The sequence below is a fragment of the Amaranthus tricolor genome, chromosome 6 (genome assembly GCF_026212465.1).
Source record: "Amaranthus tricolor cultivar Red isolate AtriRed21 chromosome 6, ASM2621246v1, whole genome shotgun sequence".
Lineage (NCBI taxonomy): Eukaryota > Viridiplantae > Streptophyta > Magnoliopsida > Caryophyllales > Amaranthaceae > Amaranthus > Amaranthus tricolor.
In genome coordinates, this window is record NC_080052.1 from 19,650,817 (window position 1) to 19,672,170 (window position 21,354).

The window sequence follows — 21,354 nt, forward strand, 5'->3', positions numbered from 1 at the left end:
TTTTAAGTCTAAAACCTATTATAAATGAAAGAGTTAGATGAACTAAGTTTTACAACATTTTATGAATACTAGATAAGAGAAAATTATGAGAAGTGTTGCAGTCTTAATTCTTTATATATATATATATATATATATATATATATATATATATATATATGTCACGCCTCAACATAATCTTGCAAAACATGAAAGCTTCATCCTACAATCTCACTAGTCTGATTAATCTGAAAAAGTCTTCAAAACCTTGAGCCTTAAGTAAAACTGATGCTTCATTAGAGTATTTCTCAAACACGTTTTTGGATGCTATTTTTAGCCATTTCATCTCTTTGATGTACTCCCACGTTAATGCTCATACAAGGTATTTAAAATCCAATAATTCAAATAATAAAACCATTTAAATATAATTTAAATTAAATTCCTATATTTTAGCTTAATTTGAATTCTTTTTCCTACTTTTAGTTAAGATTCAAAATATCTTCATACTTATAGGAAAACCTATAAATCGTATATATTGATTACCAAGCAAATTATTTATTCAAACATTCAAAAAATAAAACGTGTAAAACATATTAAACACACGTCTAAATTCAAATTCAAATTCATATACAACCTTATCTAAATAAAGATAATTATCTTAAGTCATTTTTATTCAAACTTAATTCAACATATTTTGGACTTAAAATATTTATCAATTAATCACTTAATATTTAATATGATTTTGGACCTACTTAAACAACTAAATATAATTACTTAATTTATTATTTAATTTAATATATGTTTTGAATTATCATCACTTAAAGGAGTGGAGTCTTCACCAGCAAAAAGACATAAGAAGACATGCACTTTGATGACAAGGGAGAATGGAGACATAGGCGTTAGAAAAGAAAATCAAAAGTACGAGATTGCAAGTGTGGGTGACAAGGGCATCAACAATGAATTAAAGTTTTTTCACATTAGGGGGAGTGTAAAAAATAATGTGAAAAATTTTAGTTATGTGTAGAATAAAGTAATAGATAATAGTTAGAATATACAAGAATATAGTGGAAGAAAGGTATGAAATAAGAAAAAAAATATCTAGATAAAATCCTACCTTAACTACTAGAATGTTCCATAACAAGTATAAATAGAGTATTATGACATTGCATCTCATGTAGAGCAAGAAGTTCTCATAAAAACAAAGGATTGAGCCTTGAGCTCAAATCATAAAATATATACACAAAAATAGAGAGATTGATAAGTGAGACATAAGTTCACATAAAAATAATAGTGAAGAGTGTATAGGTGCAGAACAAGTATCCCACCAAAAATATTGTTGTACAAATTATGATGTAATCAAATATTTGTATTCAGTTAATGTAATACAATATTTATTTGGATTCAACTACAAATTTCGCGTGTGCCAAAAACTTCTATTACATTGATCTTATTTAATGTAATACAATATTTATTTAAAGATGTTATGAAGTAATATGTAACACTAAGCTTAACACACTGATCCATAAGTATTCGCTTTAGATATTATTCAGAGATTATAGTGAATAAGCTACCCAAGTTTATCATTAATTAATATAAAAGAATTTCCATCAGGAGAACGTACTACAAAGAACTACACAATTTTGTATGCATTTTTATTGTTTTCATATTTATTGCATATTTTTTTTCTCAATCTTTGTACTCTAAAATTCATTTATCATCGCTCTTAACAATATACATTTAAATTTCTATTTCAATGTATGATATGATGTCTCAATAGATATCACATCACATGTATATACAAATATATACTCTCAATATCATCGAGTTAAAATTTTAAATATATTCATGTAAAATCTTTAGATATAATTCGATATATAGAATTCTAATTGACAAATTTCTATACTTTAAATTTTTGCAAAAAAAGTCAAATGTAATCAACACTGAAAAATGGATGGAGCAAAATTTTAAAAACAAGAATGAAGAGCAAAAAAAAAAAAAAAAATTTATGATTTGCCATGAATAAACTAAAATCAAACTACAAAACTGAATAGGCATTAGACAACCAAAACAAAGAACAAAAAAATAGGACACATTATTATTATTATTATTATTATTATTATTATTAAAAAAAATGAAAACTCTGGACTAGGCTTTTACACTCTTTCTGTACAAAACCTTGATCTTCAGTACAAGTAACCTACAAAGGAACTGACTTTAAATTCCTGTAATCCCTCATCATTCGAAGTTGAACCCCATATTCAACCAGAATGAAACAAAAATGCAACTTCACCTCAATGGTGTGACCTAAAAAGAATGTAACATTACTAAATTCAAAGAACCCCAAAAAAACAAGGTACCATACCAGCTGCTCCATTGCATAGATATGGATAAATAAATAAATATATGTTCCACCAACATTTCCTAATCACCCATGTATTACTCTGAAATAAAAATAAATAAATAAATAAAGTTATTGGGAGCAGAATTAGCCAAAAAACACTGATGCTGTCCCTTCACACCAACATGAAACTAGTATCACTGCACGGGTAAGAGAACGCACGATCGTGAGAATCGCTGTCAGTATCAGTCAGTAGCATAAGATTCAAATCAGTGTCACATGATTCGCTAATCTCTTTGCGAATCGCATGAAAAAAGCGAATTATGGTCGGTTTTGGGCTATTCTTGGGCAAATTTGAGCGAATCGCGAATTCAAAAAGAGAATTAGCTAGCAAATTATGTTACACTGATTCAGATTCTAAGAACACGAGTGAAAATCGAGATTATACCGATTCCATTTGCAAGATACTTCGACATGTAATATCGGTAGATGATTAGAAGATCTGAATTGAAACTCAAAACAATTGCAATGCCATTTTGAGCTTATTCTGTTTCCACTTGGGTTGCCTATAGAATTCTGCCTTTGTCATCCCGAACTTTTCTTTGAATTCTGCTGCAGAAAGGTAGGTCTGCATAGACAATGCGAGTTATGAGTCATACGATGGTTACTAAACATTTTTCTTGTTTAAAAAAGTTTTCTAGGTTCCCTAAAAAGATGGTATTTTATACTATTTTGTACTCCCTTTATCCCTCTCAGTTTGCGCCTCTTTTCATTTTAGTTTGTCTCACTCATTTTGCACCCTTTTCCTTTTTGACAATGGCCACACTTTCTTTCTTTAAATCCCATCCACAAACTTATTATCTCTCTCCATCTTAACCACTCATTTCTATTATCCACTTGTTTTTTGTCTTATTTTTCAACTCAATTCCACTTTCTACAAAATTTCACACAATATAATTTGGGTACATTCTCATAGGGAAGGAGGGGGTACTTCGTAGGGATGTGGGGATAGTGGATGATTAGAAGAGGTGCTGAAATTAATGATGGACAGAAGAGAAATACCTCTCGCTTAGTGACATCAATTTCGATAACAGGATCTTCAGATGTTGTCTTTAAGCGTTCATATGGGTACGTTGTAAGTCCCTCTTCGTCTTCAGCCTCATCTTCCTTGGAATCCTCTTGTATGCTACCCATGGATTTGTCCTTGGAATTTGACTCCGGAGTTGGTGTTTCTTTCGGAGATTCTGGATTCACTTTAGCATAGAGCGACGGGTTTCATTCAATTTCATAAAGAATAAAAAAATACATAGATACGGACACTTCAAGGACGCTTACCTTTACGGGAGCGAGGTATAATAACAGGTTCTCGAGGAGTTTTCTCGAATGATGCCGTAAGTGCTGCAATAGCAGCAGCTTTTGGAGCTTGATTAGCAGAATCTGGAGTGCCTGATTTTGGATAAAGCTTCCTAACGATTGGAGGTGGTGTTGAAAGGTTCCTAGCATTTGTATTCTCAAAAGTAGCAGCAAGGGCATTAAATGCAGGAGACCTTCCTCTTACTCGAACACGATCTGGGCTGAAAGACATACTCCTTGAACGACTCTGTGATTTGTCAGGAACACTCGATCTCCCCCCATATGATACAGGCGTTCTCCTCTTCGGTTTCTGGATATATATACATACAATCAATTAATAAAGAAAAGGAGCAGTGACAAGTGACACTACAATACCAATTATAAAGAAATCTACTCCCTTCATCCCCCTGATTTTGCTTCATATATTATTATAGTCTGTCCCACTAAGTTTGGCATTACTATTTTTGGACATAATCCCGTTAATAATATACCCATTAAAACCTGCAATTTATTTCTCTTAACTACATTGAAACGCATATATACTCCACTAACGGACATGGTCCCACCTACAATGTCCCACAAAAACAACCACTTTTCCAATTTTCTTAACCTTTGTGTCATCCCCCTAAGGAGCAATCTCAGGGGGCAGAGCATAGGGTAAAAACAAGCTACATCACATCGCATCGACCGCGTTGTAAAGGTTTTCAAAATAAACGAACAGATATTTCCCGCGTTATAAAGGTGTAAAAAAAACGCATTTTGGGATGTATTAAGGGATATCTTATGGTTTCGACCGATATTTAGACGCTATGATAACCGCATCACTCTCGTTACCGCGTCAAAGTTCCGTGACCGCGATCGCGAACGTTACTGCATTTTTACACTATGGGGCAGAGGAGTCATGATCAACTTTTCAAATGTAGTAGTTCCCCCAAGAATACTTACATCCACAGTCAGGATCCCTCCATTCTTCATTACCGCTAATTTTCTCTGAAAAGAGTTTCCATGCATCTGTCCAGAAACAAACAGTATAATGCAGAGCTCAAATTAAGTAAAAATTCCTGTAAATGTAACTTGAATACTAACAGAAAATTTTGCCGAGTCCCACGTAAAAAAGCGAGTGAAGAAAGGGGGTTCGTTCCCTTCCATGACAACATAGATAGGCACTTTAGGAGAGAGCTTCTCAAGAAGAAAATCACGCTCCACGAATTTCTGTCACAAAAATTGTCAAAATTTACAACTATAAGAATATAATTGGTCATAAGATTACACTTTCACACACAGAAACATGAAAGTACGCGGTGTTCAAGTAAAAAATGTTCTTTATCTTGAACATTTAATAAGATAATACTGCTCAGTTTGAAATAATCTACACCAAAAAGGCTAAATGAAACGATTAGCTCTCCCTCTGTTGAATAATTCTTACCGCCCCAATAGTCAAAGCTTGCAATTTGGTCTTAGAATCCACTTGTTGTCCAACCCACACAAATATATCTGAGTGACAATCCAATAAAAATATATCTTCAGCCATTAGATCATCCTGGGAGAAGTTGTATATTTCTGTCACCTGTGATAATATTCAATTAGCTGGAATTTCATTGATGACTAAAAGCAACTATATATAACATATATGGAAAAGAAAGTCGCAATATATCCATTGTAAAGTGTTAACTGCATATGTCACCACAAAATCAGGGATGAAAAATTAGTTCAAGTGAAATTCCACATTATTAGATATTGTAATTGACATATAGGGGTACATAATGGGTTTGACAAAATAGACTTATCACTTCGCCATTTAGCATGTTCAGATTTTCGTTGCACGGTTTGATTATAGAGGGGAGGTTGGCAACCCAAATAACACTAAATTTCCTTCACACACGCCCCAAAAAAAAAAAAGAAAAGAAAAAAATACCATGTACAGTTCAGTGTCATATTTGTTTTTTTTTTTTTTTTACTGGTGAAATCTGCAAATAATAATTCAAATAATTATATTAGAACACAAATTAAAATGGTCATTTTAATCATGTGCATTTCTTATGATGTTTGCTACCAAGGTTCAATAGGAAACAACACCCTTGTCATCACTAACAAGGATAAAGTTGCATACAAACAACCACCTCAAACCCCACCTACCTATGAGCCAATTAATGGCATTCGGGTACTGAAATGTGAACTCATAAATTTTTGTGCCCAAATTACACCGACGTTCCACTATAAAAATAACAACGACAACACCAAAGCCTTAATCCGATAAGATTGGGGTTGAGCTATAGATCAGTTCTAATAGTTGTTTACATGGAAAATCAAACATTGAGAAAATCTCTTTCTAAGAAAGGGCGGGATGGAGGCATTGAAGGATACTCCAACACTAAAGTTGTTTTGAAATTGTTAAGGCCATCATTAGTGCCGTACTTCACTATTTGAATTAGCAATAGTGAACTTTAATAATCAGAAAAACTTACACACCTTCAAAACTCCTGCAAGATCAGCAGCGATGGGAACCACCATACATAAAAAGAAGCAAAAACAGAATCAGTCAAACTACAAAATATAGAGGAAGACAGAATGATAGAAGGTAGACAAGGTATGATTAAATAGTAATATTAATTATAAATGAGGACCTTTAGAGAAATGGCACGAGAATAAGTGAGGATCGCTTTCCGATTCTCTAGCTATCTTCTGGCTTGGGTATTCAGCTTTTTCTCCTAATAACTGCCAGAATTGTTCGGATTCTGCTCCTTCTTTTAATGTTTTGCACTGCAAATTTGGCTGCAGAAAGAACGTACACACTATTAAGCTAGAGAAGAAAATTCCAAGCATTTCACTCTCCATCATCCAGTTTGGGAAGAAGAAATCTGTTAAAAACTACCAAAATCGGATTGGATAAAAAAAAAAAGAACCATTTTGCGAAAATAATAAATAAGCTTCGCACATAAAGCTTGGAGGTTTAAGAAATAAACTTAATTGACAAAAGATGATAAACATATGCAACATTAAAGAAATACTTTTTCATTATCCTTTCTTTTATTAGGAAGAGTGGGAAGATAAGATTTTCGGACCTTGATGATATCCAACTGCCGCTCGACAAGCTCGTGATCATCTGACGATGTGAGATTTCCAGACCATGAAAATATAGTGGAGCCACTATGTAATATGTAACAGTATGAAGAATTTAAAGATGATGGAGCCTGAAACAATTTAGCATGATAGTTAATACATATACATGATACATACTAATGATAACAAAAAGTAAAATTGCATGAAACTCGTGGATAGAGGACCTTCATATCAGTTAAAATTCAGCAAGAACCTCTATAACAAAAAGGGATGTAAAAAGTAACAATTGCCCCAAAAAAGAATACATAGTGGGGAAATAAACAAACTGCTGAATATTACTCAGTTTGATACATCTTTCACGAATTTAATAAATGTGACAAAATTATAATCTATAGATAAACTCCATTAAAACCTTTTACAAAGAGGAGACTTGCATCTAGTATTACACAAAAACTGAAAGATGATTATGTCGAGTACCAGCTTTATGCTCATGTGTGAACAGTAAAAAATCTTTTAAAAAGGACATCATTAATTCAAGCTTGGCCATCTCTTGCACCGCAAAAGCATTTTTCCTTATGCACCTCGACCAAAGTCATCCCAAACATGACCTAGATGAACTGTCAGAAAGAATTTATGAACCTTTTACAAAGAATTTATTAACCAACTCTTACTCCCTTTAACATAAACTAGACTGACTTGCAGACCAAACTAACTTCCTTGACTAATCTTCATCAGAATATAGCATTTGAAGTTTGAACAACCCCCACACACCCAACAAAAGATGAAGTTTCTCAAGATGCCCCTATGTTTGAATAGAAGGAAATGGAGGAAAGGAAGGGACGGAAAATGGAAGGTTGGTATTTCCCTCATTTGGATACTAATAGAGGTAAGGTGGGAAATGGAAGGAAAAACTCCATATGTTTAACAAAACAAATCTTTTTAACATTGGAAAGATTTGCAAGGAAAACACAACAATCTCCTTTCCCCTCCCCTCTTCTTCCCTCCCTTTCTCTCGTTCCAGAATTACTATCCAAACATAGTGTTAAAGAGAACTCAAGATAATAGTCGTTTAACAAGTTGCAAAAGTTCTTAATTGAATAGAAGACATTCATATTATCCAGCTCAAGCCCCAATGTGTCACACCATCACACACACAAAATTTGCTCCATTAATCTTCAAAAAAAATATTCTCAGACTTTAGTGATTGGGTTGAAATAAAGGAAGTACTATTTCTTTTTTGATAGAAGCTTAAAAGAGATAATCCTGATTAAATTGAAGAGATATTAAAGGTTAAGATCACACCAAATATCATGCTATAACATCCTCGATTAACTACTAACTTCTAAAACCCATTAAAGACTAGAAGATTCGTAATTTTGAAACGGTAAAGATGCCTCCATTGAAACTTCTTGCTCCACAAAACTTGATGATGACAATCTTCAATAACACCCACTTATGGTGCCTAAAATTTACAGTAAAGTCTCATACAAGACTTCATCTTGCTTGATGAAACAAACTTATACACAGTAAACCACCAATAACCCAACTAAACCCTTCAAAATATCTTACTCTAAGGATGTCTGTCTGTTCTTCAACATCCCAAGATAATTGGAAAATGGATGGTCAAAATAGATTCACATGACAAAACCCTAGGGAATAAGCAATGAATTGACTTATTACTTAGCGAAATTTGTTGGTGTCAAAAATTTTCCCACCAAATGATTTGGAAGAAAGATGTTCAATTGCCTCTCCTTGATATGTCCTCACTTCCCGTCAAAAATAAAGATGCGTTCTCACATACAAATATCTATATACAATGAAAAGCTCTCCTTTTCAATTTCATTTTCAAATTAAAGGCCCCAAAAGAATGGAAGGCCACAAATAAGGAAGCCTACATGTGAAATTACATATTAAAAAATAAGGAGACTATTCTTTCTTTTTTTCTTCCAAGAATATTGGAAAATTTATATTTAAATATGACAATTAAGACCCCGAAGTTACTTATGGGCGAACTGCAAGAACATGTCATTAGTGCAGAAGTGTGATAGGAAACAGTAATCATACATACCAAATCTACTTGAATAGCTTGCATATTATCAGGTCCAGAACCTTGAACTCGAAACAAAGCTACACCATCCTCTGTGTACGTACCATCAGGAAGTTCATTATCCGTAATGTACTTTTTGTACCCTTCACTCAGTCCACCCTGGTAGATTTCAAATAAAATGTCATGCAAAAATCAAAATAGACAGAACAATCAAAGTAGATTATTTTGATAGTTTTTTCACAAGAACATAGTTTTCAGTGACCACACCTTGAAAACAATAAAGCTTTGAAAGATAGCAAAGAACTGGATCGGCTCACTTCCTTCATAAAAACGAGCCTACAAATGTGAAACAAAATCAGTTTGAGGATACAAAAAAATGAAACAATATTTTCCTACCTGTATGGGAGGGGGGTGGGGGAGAGAGGGATTGTACAACAGTACCAAAATAATGATATGGTACCTGAGTTGGAACAAATTTCATAGCTTCCACCATCTTGCTAGCCAGGGCAATAGCTGATGTTTGTTCTTCCTGTATATATATATATATACAACTAAAAGGTCAGTTCAAGGCAAAGTGGCCATTACATTTTACAAGGCCACAGAATGTTTTGTCAGCACAAGTGTATCAGCACATGTATATACAGTGTAATACAAATATAGATATATTCAACATTTCACCTAGAGTTGAGACCCTTCGAGGACTAGAGACTAAAAACATATATTAGATAAACATGAATATAAGATGCAACCTTGTTTCTGATTTGGCTGATAAAAACATCATATACATTTTTCCATATTCCTTATTCTATAGTGTTTTTTGTGGATTGGTAGTTTCATACGCCCTAGATAGAAGTTTGAATAAGAGAAGAAGAAAGGGATTCAAGACCTCAATCAAAACGCAAGATATTGGCATTTGAAACCCATTAGAACAGAAAACATTACTTGGGATTAGGGATTAGCAATAAAACTTTAGTGGCTCACCTAGACAAATTCAATTACCCCCCCCCCCCCCCCCTCTCTCTCTCTCTCTCTCTAACACACTTCAGCACCAGTACCAAGGCAGTCGAAAGAGCCTGGGATCCTCACATCTTTCCTATAACGGTCTGCAATCCGTAACCCTCCTTTCCCTTTTGTGTTTCTCTCACATCCGAGTCCAGCTTTCTTTCATCCCCCCAACCTTGCTGCCACATAACTGGAGAATGTAGACAGGTGCATTGAATAGGTGTTCTTCCACTTCCACCCTCCAACCACAACACTAATGTTGACCCCCATCACCTACCACACTCTACTCACAACCCTTGCCAAGTATCTTGCCTTGAACAGAGGTGGTTGGCCCTTCCTTGAATTTACTGCTCTTTCATGCCCCTTGTATTATGTCCTCCCCCCTTCTCTCCGAAAATCATCTCTTTTATTCTGAAGGATAAAGAATTGCAACACAATAATTTGTTATTTAAAAGAAAAACCCTAATTCCAAGTTTGAAATGCCCCAGATGTAGAACTATCGCTATTTATAGCTGATATCAGCTGGTGCTCCAGAATAGACATCCAATCAAAGAACTGCTAAGAATAGTTTAAATAAGCCATAAAATACAAAGACAAACCTCAACACTTTGCTTTCCAAACCATGTCCCAATAAGATGTTCCTCCTTGTCTTCTCCAGGGTATGAATACTGAAATATATAGCAATCTCCACTGTAGAACTTTGACTGTTCTGAAGCAGAAAGGAGATTTTTCTTATTGTTGTTTATGCGCCAAACCTGTACAACCATGGTAAACAACATTAGAAACAGGGCTTGAAGAATCTCGAGCACTTGGGAAAATTATCAAAAGAACCATGTTTGGGTAACTGAGTGTGGAAAAAGGTGCGTGGATGTAGCAATTGTTAATGTTAATTAGATCACAAATATGCAGAATTAATATCAAGCAGTATTAAATTCTACTCTGATGCCAATGCAGCTAGAATTTACGAATCAGAAAAATGCCTAATCATAGAAATCTGAGATTGCTTCCATGACAAAGTGCCTACTGTGGGATATGGGAATCACCATAAGCCTTCTCACAGCTAAATGGTCTCGACGCAAGGTCGTCATAAACATAAGAGCTCAATCACATGAAACCAGGGAACCACAATCTTTAATCCTCACCTAGCCTTCTCCTTCCCTTAGCCTACCATGTAATCCCCAAAAAAAAAAAAAACAAAAAAAAAAAAAGAACACATGACTTTTTGATTAACACCTCGATATCTGAACCATATATTGGCACGGGGGAACATGAAAATAAGAGGGAGAAAAACTGTGTGATACGTGATCATCATGGGCTTGAATTGAGAATTTCAAAACATGGAGACAAGTTAACCAAAATATGTGTGCATGTATTTGCAATCAATTTACATAGAAAATAACTGCAAGTCTTAAGGAACCTCAGGTTTATTAAAGTATATGCAACAGCCGATCTAGTCTTTCAGGATCAAGGCAGCAAATAAGAAGACTTTTACTTTACCTGCAAATTTCCTGTGCAGTCAATGTATACTTGGGGTTCATCTTTTGCAGGTTCAGCTTTAACAAGTCCTTTCACATTAACACCCTGACGTTTGAGGAGAGCTGGACAGACAAAGATGCATGATTCAAATTCCAATAGAAATACAAACTTGAAATATTTAAGAACTTCATCAACCATTATGGAATTTACAAAGGCTATCTTGTAGCAGTAATGCCTGTTTTTCAATAACTTTTAGAGCACTATATCAGGATATCCAGATCACTTACCAGCGACCTTGCCTCTTCCATCTTCAGATACAGCAACCTCAGCAGTTGGAGGCCATAAACCAAATTTTGCTTTGAAGGCAACTGTCTCAAATCCCTCAATGACACGAATAACATGAGACTTTGGACGATCAAGACTTCGAAGCAATTCCTATCAAGGAATGAAAATAATTAAGGAATATTGCCAAAGTCAACAAAGTAAAAAATAAATTGAGGAAAAGATTTTACTTCTGCTGCTCCACTTGCAGTTTTCCTATCATCAAGAGTGGTATTCCTTCCCATCCATATATAAACTTCAGTACCACAGTCTAGAATATAGCATTTATTTGTATCAAGTAGCTCCCTAGTTAAAGAGTCAGCTTCTTCTGGTTCTGCCTGTCCCTTCTCAACCCTGAAAAGAGAACAGAAAAATACATCATTGGATTAGTTGTCTTAGTGCTAGAGTTCATGATGTTGGATACATCATACAAGGAAATCAAAAGTAAGAATATTTGGGGGTTTACCGGAAAAGCTTAGCAGGAGTTGGATCAGCATTTTTATCACCTTCACTAGCTGTTTTCCTCGGTAGAGGAGCAAATCCACCAAAAAAACCCCAGAATTCACCCGATTCAGCATCAGCCATCAACCTTCCATCCTCTGGAAAACATTGCAGAACAGATTCAAAAGCAACCAAATGTTAAAACATTTATTCTATTTTTAGAAAATTGTCAATAAATGTTACTTCCACTGTTCTTTTTTAGTAGCTATACTTCCCCTAAAGAGTGCTCACACAAAAAAAGAAAGTTTAGCAACTAAAAAAGAATGGAGGAAGTACAAGGAAAAAGGCATTTGACAGCTTAAGGGTACAATCGAGAACAGTGAGATGCGAATCATCGAATAAAAGAAAATTTTAAAAGATCTGATTGTATAATTTAAACAGACATCATAGGAGCTTAATTTTGTAGGAAATGAAATTATTATCTCCTGCAAGGAAATCTGTCAAGAATCAACTTCAGAAGGTAATATCTCTTCACCACATTACGAAATATTCACAAAAGCTAGATGACAGAAAATTTCCTACCATCTATGACTACCAAATATTGTATAGAGAACCTCCAAGTGAGGAAAACTCAAAATAACTAGGCACCTCTAATGTGTTAATGCCACTAAACAACTAGCAAGCTATTAGCTTGGAATTGAAGAGGAACACATCCAATTATATTCTTCAGCAATACAAATGACACAAAAGGTAACGTTACTTCTTTTGCCCACTGCGCCTTCACTATTGTCAACTGTATTGAGTTCATACAAAGAGTTTGCCCAAATTAGTGCCTTCACCTATTCAAGGAGCTTTAACCCCAAATATAGATGAACACAAGAACAGGAATGTGCATTTGCTAATCTACAGAAAAAAAAGGGAATGCCATTCGTGCTCTAGGATCCAGAAAAATTATTTAAGAAAAACATCTAACCATGGCTAAGCCCAACAAATTTGAGCTTCTACCAGTATCCATATTGATGAATCCTACTAAAAAGAAGTTCTGGAGAGAAAGAGCACTATTTTTCGCCAGAAAAGAAGAGATTGGAGAATGATGTATCAAGTCTGTAGAGATGAGAACAAAAAATGGAGGATGGATGGTCCTCACCCCAAAACCTCTACCCCTACCTTAAAATTGCTCAAAGAAGAATTAGACTTGGTACAAACTTTGAGAAACCTAAATCTCACACATGCTTCCACTACTTTTTTTAGAATGAAAATGATTCAAACACATGTTTCCACTTCCTTCCCACTAAAGATGATTTGCCACTCATTTATTCAAAAATAGACAGCTAACCTCAGTCTTGGAATTTGCAAAAAACGTTGTCACAAAGATAAGGTTATGATGAGAGGTTTTTCAGAGATATATAGAAGAGAGTTTATCCATTTGAAAAAGTAGACTCACCGATTGCAGCTATATCACATTTTCCATGATGATTGTTGTCTTTAATATATTGAACAACTTCCAATGCTTTAGCTCTCTCTTGAATGGAAGAGTTGGATCCATTAAATTGAAATATTTTTGATTCAGTGTCCAAAATGAATATATCATCGTGATTTAATGAGGTTCGGGCACAAGGAACCTACATGCACACCACCATGTCATTAAGATAAAGTCGTATCATGTTAAAAGCACTTGTTACTTCATTAGTTTAACATCCTATCAGAGAAGATCGTTTACTTGCCTCATTTACGTGAACTACATGTTTCCCCCTACATACATAAAGGCGCGCCTTATATTCTTCAGATTCATGATGCTTGAAACCGGACGCAACTCCACCTTCCAATGGTATGATACATGGTTTAAAATATGAAAGAAACTTCTCTGTTTCATGACCTTGTACTTCTCTATATTGGACAGCACGACCACCCAGAGCTGCATCCAACTCCACAGTTTTGACAGCTGCAGCACCAGCTTCATCCTACTTAATGAGAATTAAGATCTTTAAACTCTTAACAAAATGCCATCTATAAACCACTAGTATCTCTTTAACTATCTATGTATAGTTGAAATTATTGAAAATTCACTAGGTATACATTCACAACCGTTCTTGTAAATTATGCTCTCCATAAATTAGACTAACAAGGTATACAGTGAAAAACTGTATTAGAAAACAATCTATCGTGAATAAAAAATTTGAGAGAGGCTTACTTGAGAAGTATCTTTCCCAAGCCAATAATGTATATCCTGACATAACGCACCACTCTTTAAAGTTGTTGTCTGATCAAAAAAGATGAATAAAATAAGATTCTGAAAACAGCAAAAAATTCCCAAAGAAACATTCAACCACATATAATTGGAAACTGAGAGTTTGAGACCTTAATCCAGGCTAAACTACTTTGACAAGTTGCACAGATTAAGCACACCACACAGGTAAGATAATAAGCAAGCACCACAAGGAGAAGGTGGTGGGGCAAAAATTTGTGCCCACATCACCATATCAACACACTGAAAAAGCAAAGCTGGAAACACAAATCAAAGTGTAGAATTCAAGTTCACAGTCCTACATCTCTATCACCACGTTCTCAAAATGCTTCCTCTCCTTAGCCTAAAGATAACCATATGGTATTTAAAAATGCCCACTTATATCTATAAGGGTATGTAAAAAGGGTTCAACAAACCAAAGACTTCATATGTATAAGGACAAAGAAGCATGCATCGTCGATATATTCCAATAGCCAATAGACAAGAATACCTAGCTTCAAACATCTCTATGATGTACATTAAGACCTATTTTCTAGCCAATAGGGTTTTATGTCTCATGAATATTACTTTGAACCTATCAACATCCTCAATGTAACAGATGTGTTTTACACCATACATAAAACATCCAGCATAGTATTATCTGAAATGTGAAGCATTGCAACATGTCAAACCAATACTTTTTAAGAACACAGACACACAGTACATCCCACTAAAATTGGAAGACCTCTCATCCAACCAAACTTATAGAAGACAACTTACACTGTCAAACAAAGTTTAAAGATATATACGGTTAAATTTACATCAAAATTTTCCTTTAAACCCTCTCTTTCTCTCTAACCTCCCACCCAGATTATTTTATCCTATAACTAATAAATAATTTTAGGCATGATCCCCAAGACAATGTCAAGGCCAAATATTGCAAAAGGCCCATCAAAGAGAACACGTGTGCATTTACTCATTTTGAAAAGTTTGTAGGGATCATTTTAGCACATAAAAAAGTTAATGTTTGTCCACAATAAAGACAAAGACAAAGACCAAAGGTGTACTAAACTAGTGTCACATGATTCGTTAATCTCTCTGCGAATCGCGAATTTTGGTCAGTTTTGGGCTATTTTGGTCCATCTGAGCGAATCTTGAATCGAGACATGCGAATTACCAGTGAACCATGCGACACTGACACTAAGACATAAAATCCATAACTCACCAGTCACAAGCATACCCAGAGCATTAATACGAAAAGATGGGTTAGGATAGGGTAGCTTCATGAAGTTTACAGAGTATAATTATACCCATGAGCCGCTTCATGCTTCTCCAGATGTAACTGAATAATATGGTCCTAAGGACCTAAGTCATTTATATACATAATATACTACAACATTACATCATCCCAATGTCACTAAATGCATTTAGAGGAGATTAGATGTAAGCAATCTTACCCTTGTAATAATAAAGAAGTTGTTTTATTGCCCCTTTATAACACATTGCATTTAAAAGATATCATCACAAGAACACAAGAAATACAGGAATGATAAAAATAAATAAATAAAAATAAAAAAATAAAAAAAAAATAAATAAAACTAGAAAAAAGGAGAGGCAGCAGGAGTTGTACTGGGAGTTAGAATATTTACCTTTAAAATAATATAAGAATCTCCGGTATAAAATTTTCCGTAAGAGGAGCTAGGGACACGTACAGGACAGAAATTTTCAATTCTCCATATCTCCAGGCCTCTACATGTTGTCAAGGCAACCAGAAACACAGTGTATAGATAAAAATATATTTTTCATATTGGTTCAAAAATTCGTGGTTGTTTCTCACATCATAATCACAAATCAGCACTATCAAAAAATACTACCTAATTACAAAAAAATATGTTCAAATTAAGTTGCGGGAAAGGGCAAAGCTTTGCCAGACAAACTCTTCCAATATATTTTTCTGGGAGTTGGGAGTGACTGACTATGACTACTATTTGGGCACATATTAGAAAATTTCTTGTGAAATCTCTTTAGTTGACCTACAAAGGACTGGAGAGTGTAATCATATCTATTTAAGTCCTTTTTTCAAATAAAATGTGCTTCTCCTACTAAAGTATCTTCCTTTCTCATATCATAAAAATAAAATAATTATAAACAAAAAGAAAAAAGAAAAAGAAAAAAAATAAATAAATAAATAAAATAAACTCTTGCTAAAAAACAATCATTGTCTTGCATTGAACATTAGAGAAAGATATAGCATAAGCAGTTAGCAACCGCAAAATATTTGAACAAATGGTTCTTTTTTATGCGAAGTTGTAGATGATGCCAAGAGTCAATCGCAAACAACTTATTTGTTATCCCTAACAAGGGTAAAGGTTTCATATATTCAACCTTCAAACCTTGCTTTGCTGAGAGCCACTGCATTGGATTTTGGAAATAGACTGTTGTTGGTTCTTTTTGATCATACCAAAAAAATGATACACAAGAACACCTAAATACTTTTCTTGATGCTAATTAAAACTTTTTCATAACATGACATTAGCAATTTTTTTAATGTTAGGTATTTTCATCTTCATCATTAGTATTCAACTGATACAAGATAAAACGCACATATTGCAATTTTTAATAAAATAGAGACTCCAATATGTTCATAAAGTAAAGGATACGCCTTTTGACCAGCTCCCTGGAATGCAGGATCAAGATCTCTAAGGGAAACTGACATACTGTAGGAAGAAAGGAAATGCAGATACAACACAGTAGAATTTTTCTTTAAGCAATGGTCTGTGGAAAAAAAAAGCATCAGAAAAAAATTCAAAGTTGCCACATTCCTCTCATTTTGCTCACTAAAAAAGAGAGCACAAATAAATTACAAAAAGGGAGAAAAATGATTGATGAGGAGGGAAAAGTACAAAACAGAAAATAGAAAATGTAATACAAATTACCAAAATAAGCAAATCCATAATCAACAGCTTCAACGTCTAGCACATTAAAAAAGAAAATTCAAGAAAACGTATAAACAACAATAATGACAAAGGCTTAATCCCAACAATCGATGACAATAATGGAGAAATCACTGAACACATACAGCTAACAAAATCACTTCCAGTGATCATATACATATATTCTCCACCTCCATTCATTCCTAATATTGTCATATACTCCAGAAAATCCCAAATTTTCATGGTATTCTATTCTCTAGTTATTCAAGTCATGTTCGACTTATCTCTTCCTCTTCTACACTCCTCAAGTTGCAACCATACACTCTTTTAACTAGTGCAATTCAGGACACATGATCCAACCAAAGTAGATGGTTTCTTTTATTGTGTCCGCTCATCCAACTTAACATGTACATCTCACTACCCCTAATATAGTAGTGTTGGTGTAAAGACATTGCGGTAGCGTTTTTCCTTTAACCTTAGATTCATAGCTTGTTCATACAATATTCTGAACATAGCATTCCTTGTCGATCCCTAACCCGGATAAAGCACAAGGGTTGTGGCAGCCTGGCAGGCGTAAAACATCATTATGTCTTATGTCATGAACCTAATTTAATGTATAAACAACAAAGATATATCATAATAGCTTAATGACAAAATAAAATATCACTTGGGCTAATGAAGGATAGCAATATAGAAGTATTATCGCAAAGGCCAAGGTAAAACTTGTGACTGGATGCAAAGACCACTATGACGAACATTTTATCAATGAATTCAACAATATATATCTTGTAATGCTTACAAATATATCTTAACATAATTTACAAAAGATTCTATAGATATACCTCATGTATTGGGGCCTGGGGGTATGTTTTATAGGAAAGTTGAAAAGATGTCATATTTATTTTATATTTGCTTCAACAGAACCAAGGGAAACTTCTACTTTATTCATTATAAAGCAAAATCAAATCACTGAATCAGAAAGCCTTCAACAAGGGGAAAGCAGTAAGATGACCAAATTTATAGCCCATCATAGATCCCATAACTCCACCTTTACTTACCCTTAAGGTTTCTCACCAATCAGACTTCAACCTTTTTAAAAAATTTTGAATCTGTACAATGAACCTAGGCCACTGATGCAAATAGACTTAATAGACTCCGAAAAAGAAGCAGAAAGTTACATCCTGCTGCCAAAAGTCAATTCAATAAGCTAAGTAATCTAATACAATCCCTTCAACATGTTCAAGAACATATATTGAGATGTTTTGTAGGCCACGTTGATAAGTCTTGTAGTACCATCATAACATGAAATGAGAAGCGAAAGGCGGCATACAGAAAACGTGGACATAGATTAACTACTAAATCAACAAAACATTCAAATAGTATAATGTGCAGCAACAAACACCCAATTCATTGGTCCTAGAGCTTGCCAACAAAGGGAAATGACAGCATTTTGGTATTTTGGAGGCTACTTATCCAATAAACAAAACATAATTCTTTGGAAATGGCTGCCAAATGAACCGTTCAACAAGAATGTCATCCAAATCCCAAAACATTAGACATTTTCAGCTATGCACACACTCCATAACACATAAAAAATGTAATATGCAAATACACATTCGGATCTCGAAAATACCCCAAGCAAATCCACATATTCATCCAATTGGAAAAGACAACATTTTCTTCAAGGCACTGAAATCCAACATTCCCAACATTATTTAAAAAATTATCAAAATCCAACTACTCTCATTGAAAATCACACCATAACACACCAATCCAAATACAAAAATGAGCAAAATTACTTTCAGCAAAAACATACCCATATCAGCCTAATCCATTTCCTAGATCAGTATAACACAACAGATCAAACCCAAAAACAACCAGCACCCACCGGCCAACACCCACCACCCTACCACAAACCCAACAAAAAAAAGTAAAAGACAATAAATTCAATACTTGAAATAAACAAAAATCAGCACCCAGCTTCAGAAAAATCTCAACAAAAGATAATACAATTCAAAAAAGGAATCTGTAAAAAATTCAAACAAAACCCAATTACTAAAATCAAACAAAAAGAGTATAAAGCAAAGAAATTGATGAACATAGCAATCAAATAAATTACCTTGTATCAAGAAGAATCAAGGGGAAAATCAAAATTAAGATAAATGTGCGGTAACAGTAAAAAAGATTCAACCTTCGATGATAAAATTGTGAAAATGTAGACCTTCAAAGGGTTGGGAAGAGAGAGAAAGTGAAAGCAAGGAAGAGAGAGAAAGGCGAGAGAAAGGCGTTTGGAGGGAATGATGGTAGTGCCAGGCGTGCTTATCACTAACGGCCCCCACACAAAACACAGATCATATGTTGATTAATAATAATAATAATAATAATAATAATAATAATATAAAATCTTTATTTTGTCAAAAATAATAATAATAATAATAATATAAAATCTTTATTTGTCAAAAATAATAATAATAAAAAAATTATGAAATCATATTAATTAATAAAAAATCTAACAAAATAGATAATGCTTTCTTTAATTCGGCAAATGCATTCCGAGTACAATTGACTACAATTGACAATTGTCAATGCACTATTTCTATCATTAATATTAATAATAATAATAATAGTAATAATAATAATAATAATAATAATAATAATAATAATAATAATAATAATAATAATAATAAAATTCAGCTAATTAAATCATAATAAGTGATTAAAATAAATTGATATTAAAGATTATAGTTTATAGATTAAGAATATAATATATCTTAAGAGTGATTAATCAATATTTTCTTATTTTTGACTTACGCTCAAATATTTTCTTATGTAGTTCAATGCATTTGTCATTGTATCTAGAATTATTAAAAATTAAAATTATAAAAATATGCAACAACACAAATAAAACAAAATTTCACATAATTATGTTTCTCTCATGATATGTAAAATACCATAAATAATAAATAACATAAAAATTAGTTTTATAGTTAACCCTGGTAGGAGTAATTTCATTTATACAAATGATTAGAAATTAAAAATATAACAGTTCGTCTTATATTAGATCGTCTCACGGTTAAACGATCTCAAAACAAGAAATTCATTAGCTAAAAGTTTTTATTATTGGGCTATTTAATCCAAATATAAATCAAGTTGAGACCGTCTCATACTAGAATCTGTGAAAATATAATACCATATATGGGAGAAAAATGAAAGGAGAGTAGAAAATAGAGGAAATCAATTAAGGAAATAAATTTGAAAATATGTAGAATACAAAAAAAAAAAGGGTAATTCACTAATCTGTCGAATTTGGGATTGTTTACAACAAATCATTTACAATGGAAAAATCTATTTATTTTTTGTTTGCATCTACACAAGAAAAACCAGATTTTTTTGTAAGAGGACAAGAAAAACAGATATGGCATGTAGCAGTGTTGTTGGTGTAGAAGTATTTTCTCCGTTTCATATTAGCTGCAATATTGGTAAAATGGCACTATTTATTTTTTACTCTTAATTTGTGATTAATTTTTAATCTATAGATTAAAATATAGTCAAGTGAGATTTTGTTTGATTCGTCTCATTACAAAGATTATTAATATTAAATTTTTATAATTTTTTATTATATATAATTAGATTAGATATATAAGGATTGAATTAATACATTAAAATACTTAAAAAAGCAAATGTTGTAAGTAAATTATAATGGAAGAAGTATCTTTTTAGCACTAATTTTTCACATATATCTTTTTCAAGCTAATTAATTAATTATGGACTATTCTTTTATTACAAGCCTAGAGGGTTGACCAAAAGAAGAGTATGGCGGCACAAAAAAATTATACTCCTATGTATTTATTATTCTCTTTTCAAGCATGATTCTCTTTTCAAGCTAATATTAACTAATAATTTAAGGAAAAAACTTTGTTTATCTGCCTAATATAGTAGTATTGAAAATATAAAAATTATATATTTTTATTATTCATCAACTGCTTATTAAATCCAAAAGCATATTTTTTTAATTCTCAATTAGCGTGTGCCTTTGGATGAAAATTAGTAGGCTGAGTAATTGATTGGAAGATAAGATTAAAAAATAGGTATATGATAAAGATGAGTAGTTAAAATATAGATAGAATAAATTTGTAAATGTGATAAAAAAGAAAGTGAGATCATTGTCAAAAAAGTGAAATAT

General features: G+C 33.2%; 2 protein-coding genes across 4 annotated transcripts in view; both read right to left on the bottom strand.

Annotated features, from left to right (window-relative positions):
* LOC130814806 (oxysterol-binding protein-related protein 4B-like) overlaps positions 1-21,354 on the bottom strand; it is a 988,965-nt gene that overhangs the window by 651,285 nt on the left and 316,326 nt on the right. The gene's annotated exons all lie outside the window — the stretch shown is intronic.
* LOC130814790 (villin-4-like) lies at positions 1,985-19,485 on the bottom strand. 2 transcript variants are annotated; one of them, XM_057680996.1, is made up of 24 exons: positions 19,363-19,484; positions 16,899-17,013; positions 15,888-15,987; positions 14,206-14,274; positions 13,739-13,975; positions 13,459-13,636; positions 12,040-12,172; positions 11,765-11,927; positions 11,540-11,687; positions 11,274-11,374; positions 10,376-10,531; positions 9,235-9,303; positions 9,042-9,110; positions 8,796-8,933; positions 6,730-6,858; positions 6,292-6,439; positions 6,137-6,147; positions 5,094-5,234; positions 4,754-4,879; positions 4,613-4,678; positions 3,650-3,977; positions 3,377-3,567; positions 2,763-2,942; positions 1,985-2,514 (listed from the first exon to the last, which is right to left on the bottom strand). In XM_057680996.1, the coding sequence occupies exons 2-23, from the start codon at positions 16,952-16,954 to the stop codon at positions 2,829-2,831; spliced, it is 2,871 nt and encodes a 956-aa protein (XP_057536979.1). In that variant the 5' UTR covers positions 16,955-17,013; positions 19,363-19,484; the 3' UTR covers positions 1,985-2,514; positions 2,763-2,828. The 2 variants fall into 2 exon arrangements, with proteins under 2 accessions (XP_057536979.1, XP_057536978.1); XM_057680995.1 differs by having other exon boundaries at positions 1,986-2,514; positions 19,291-19,485.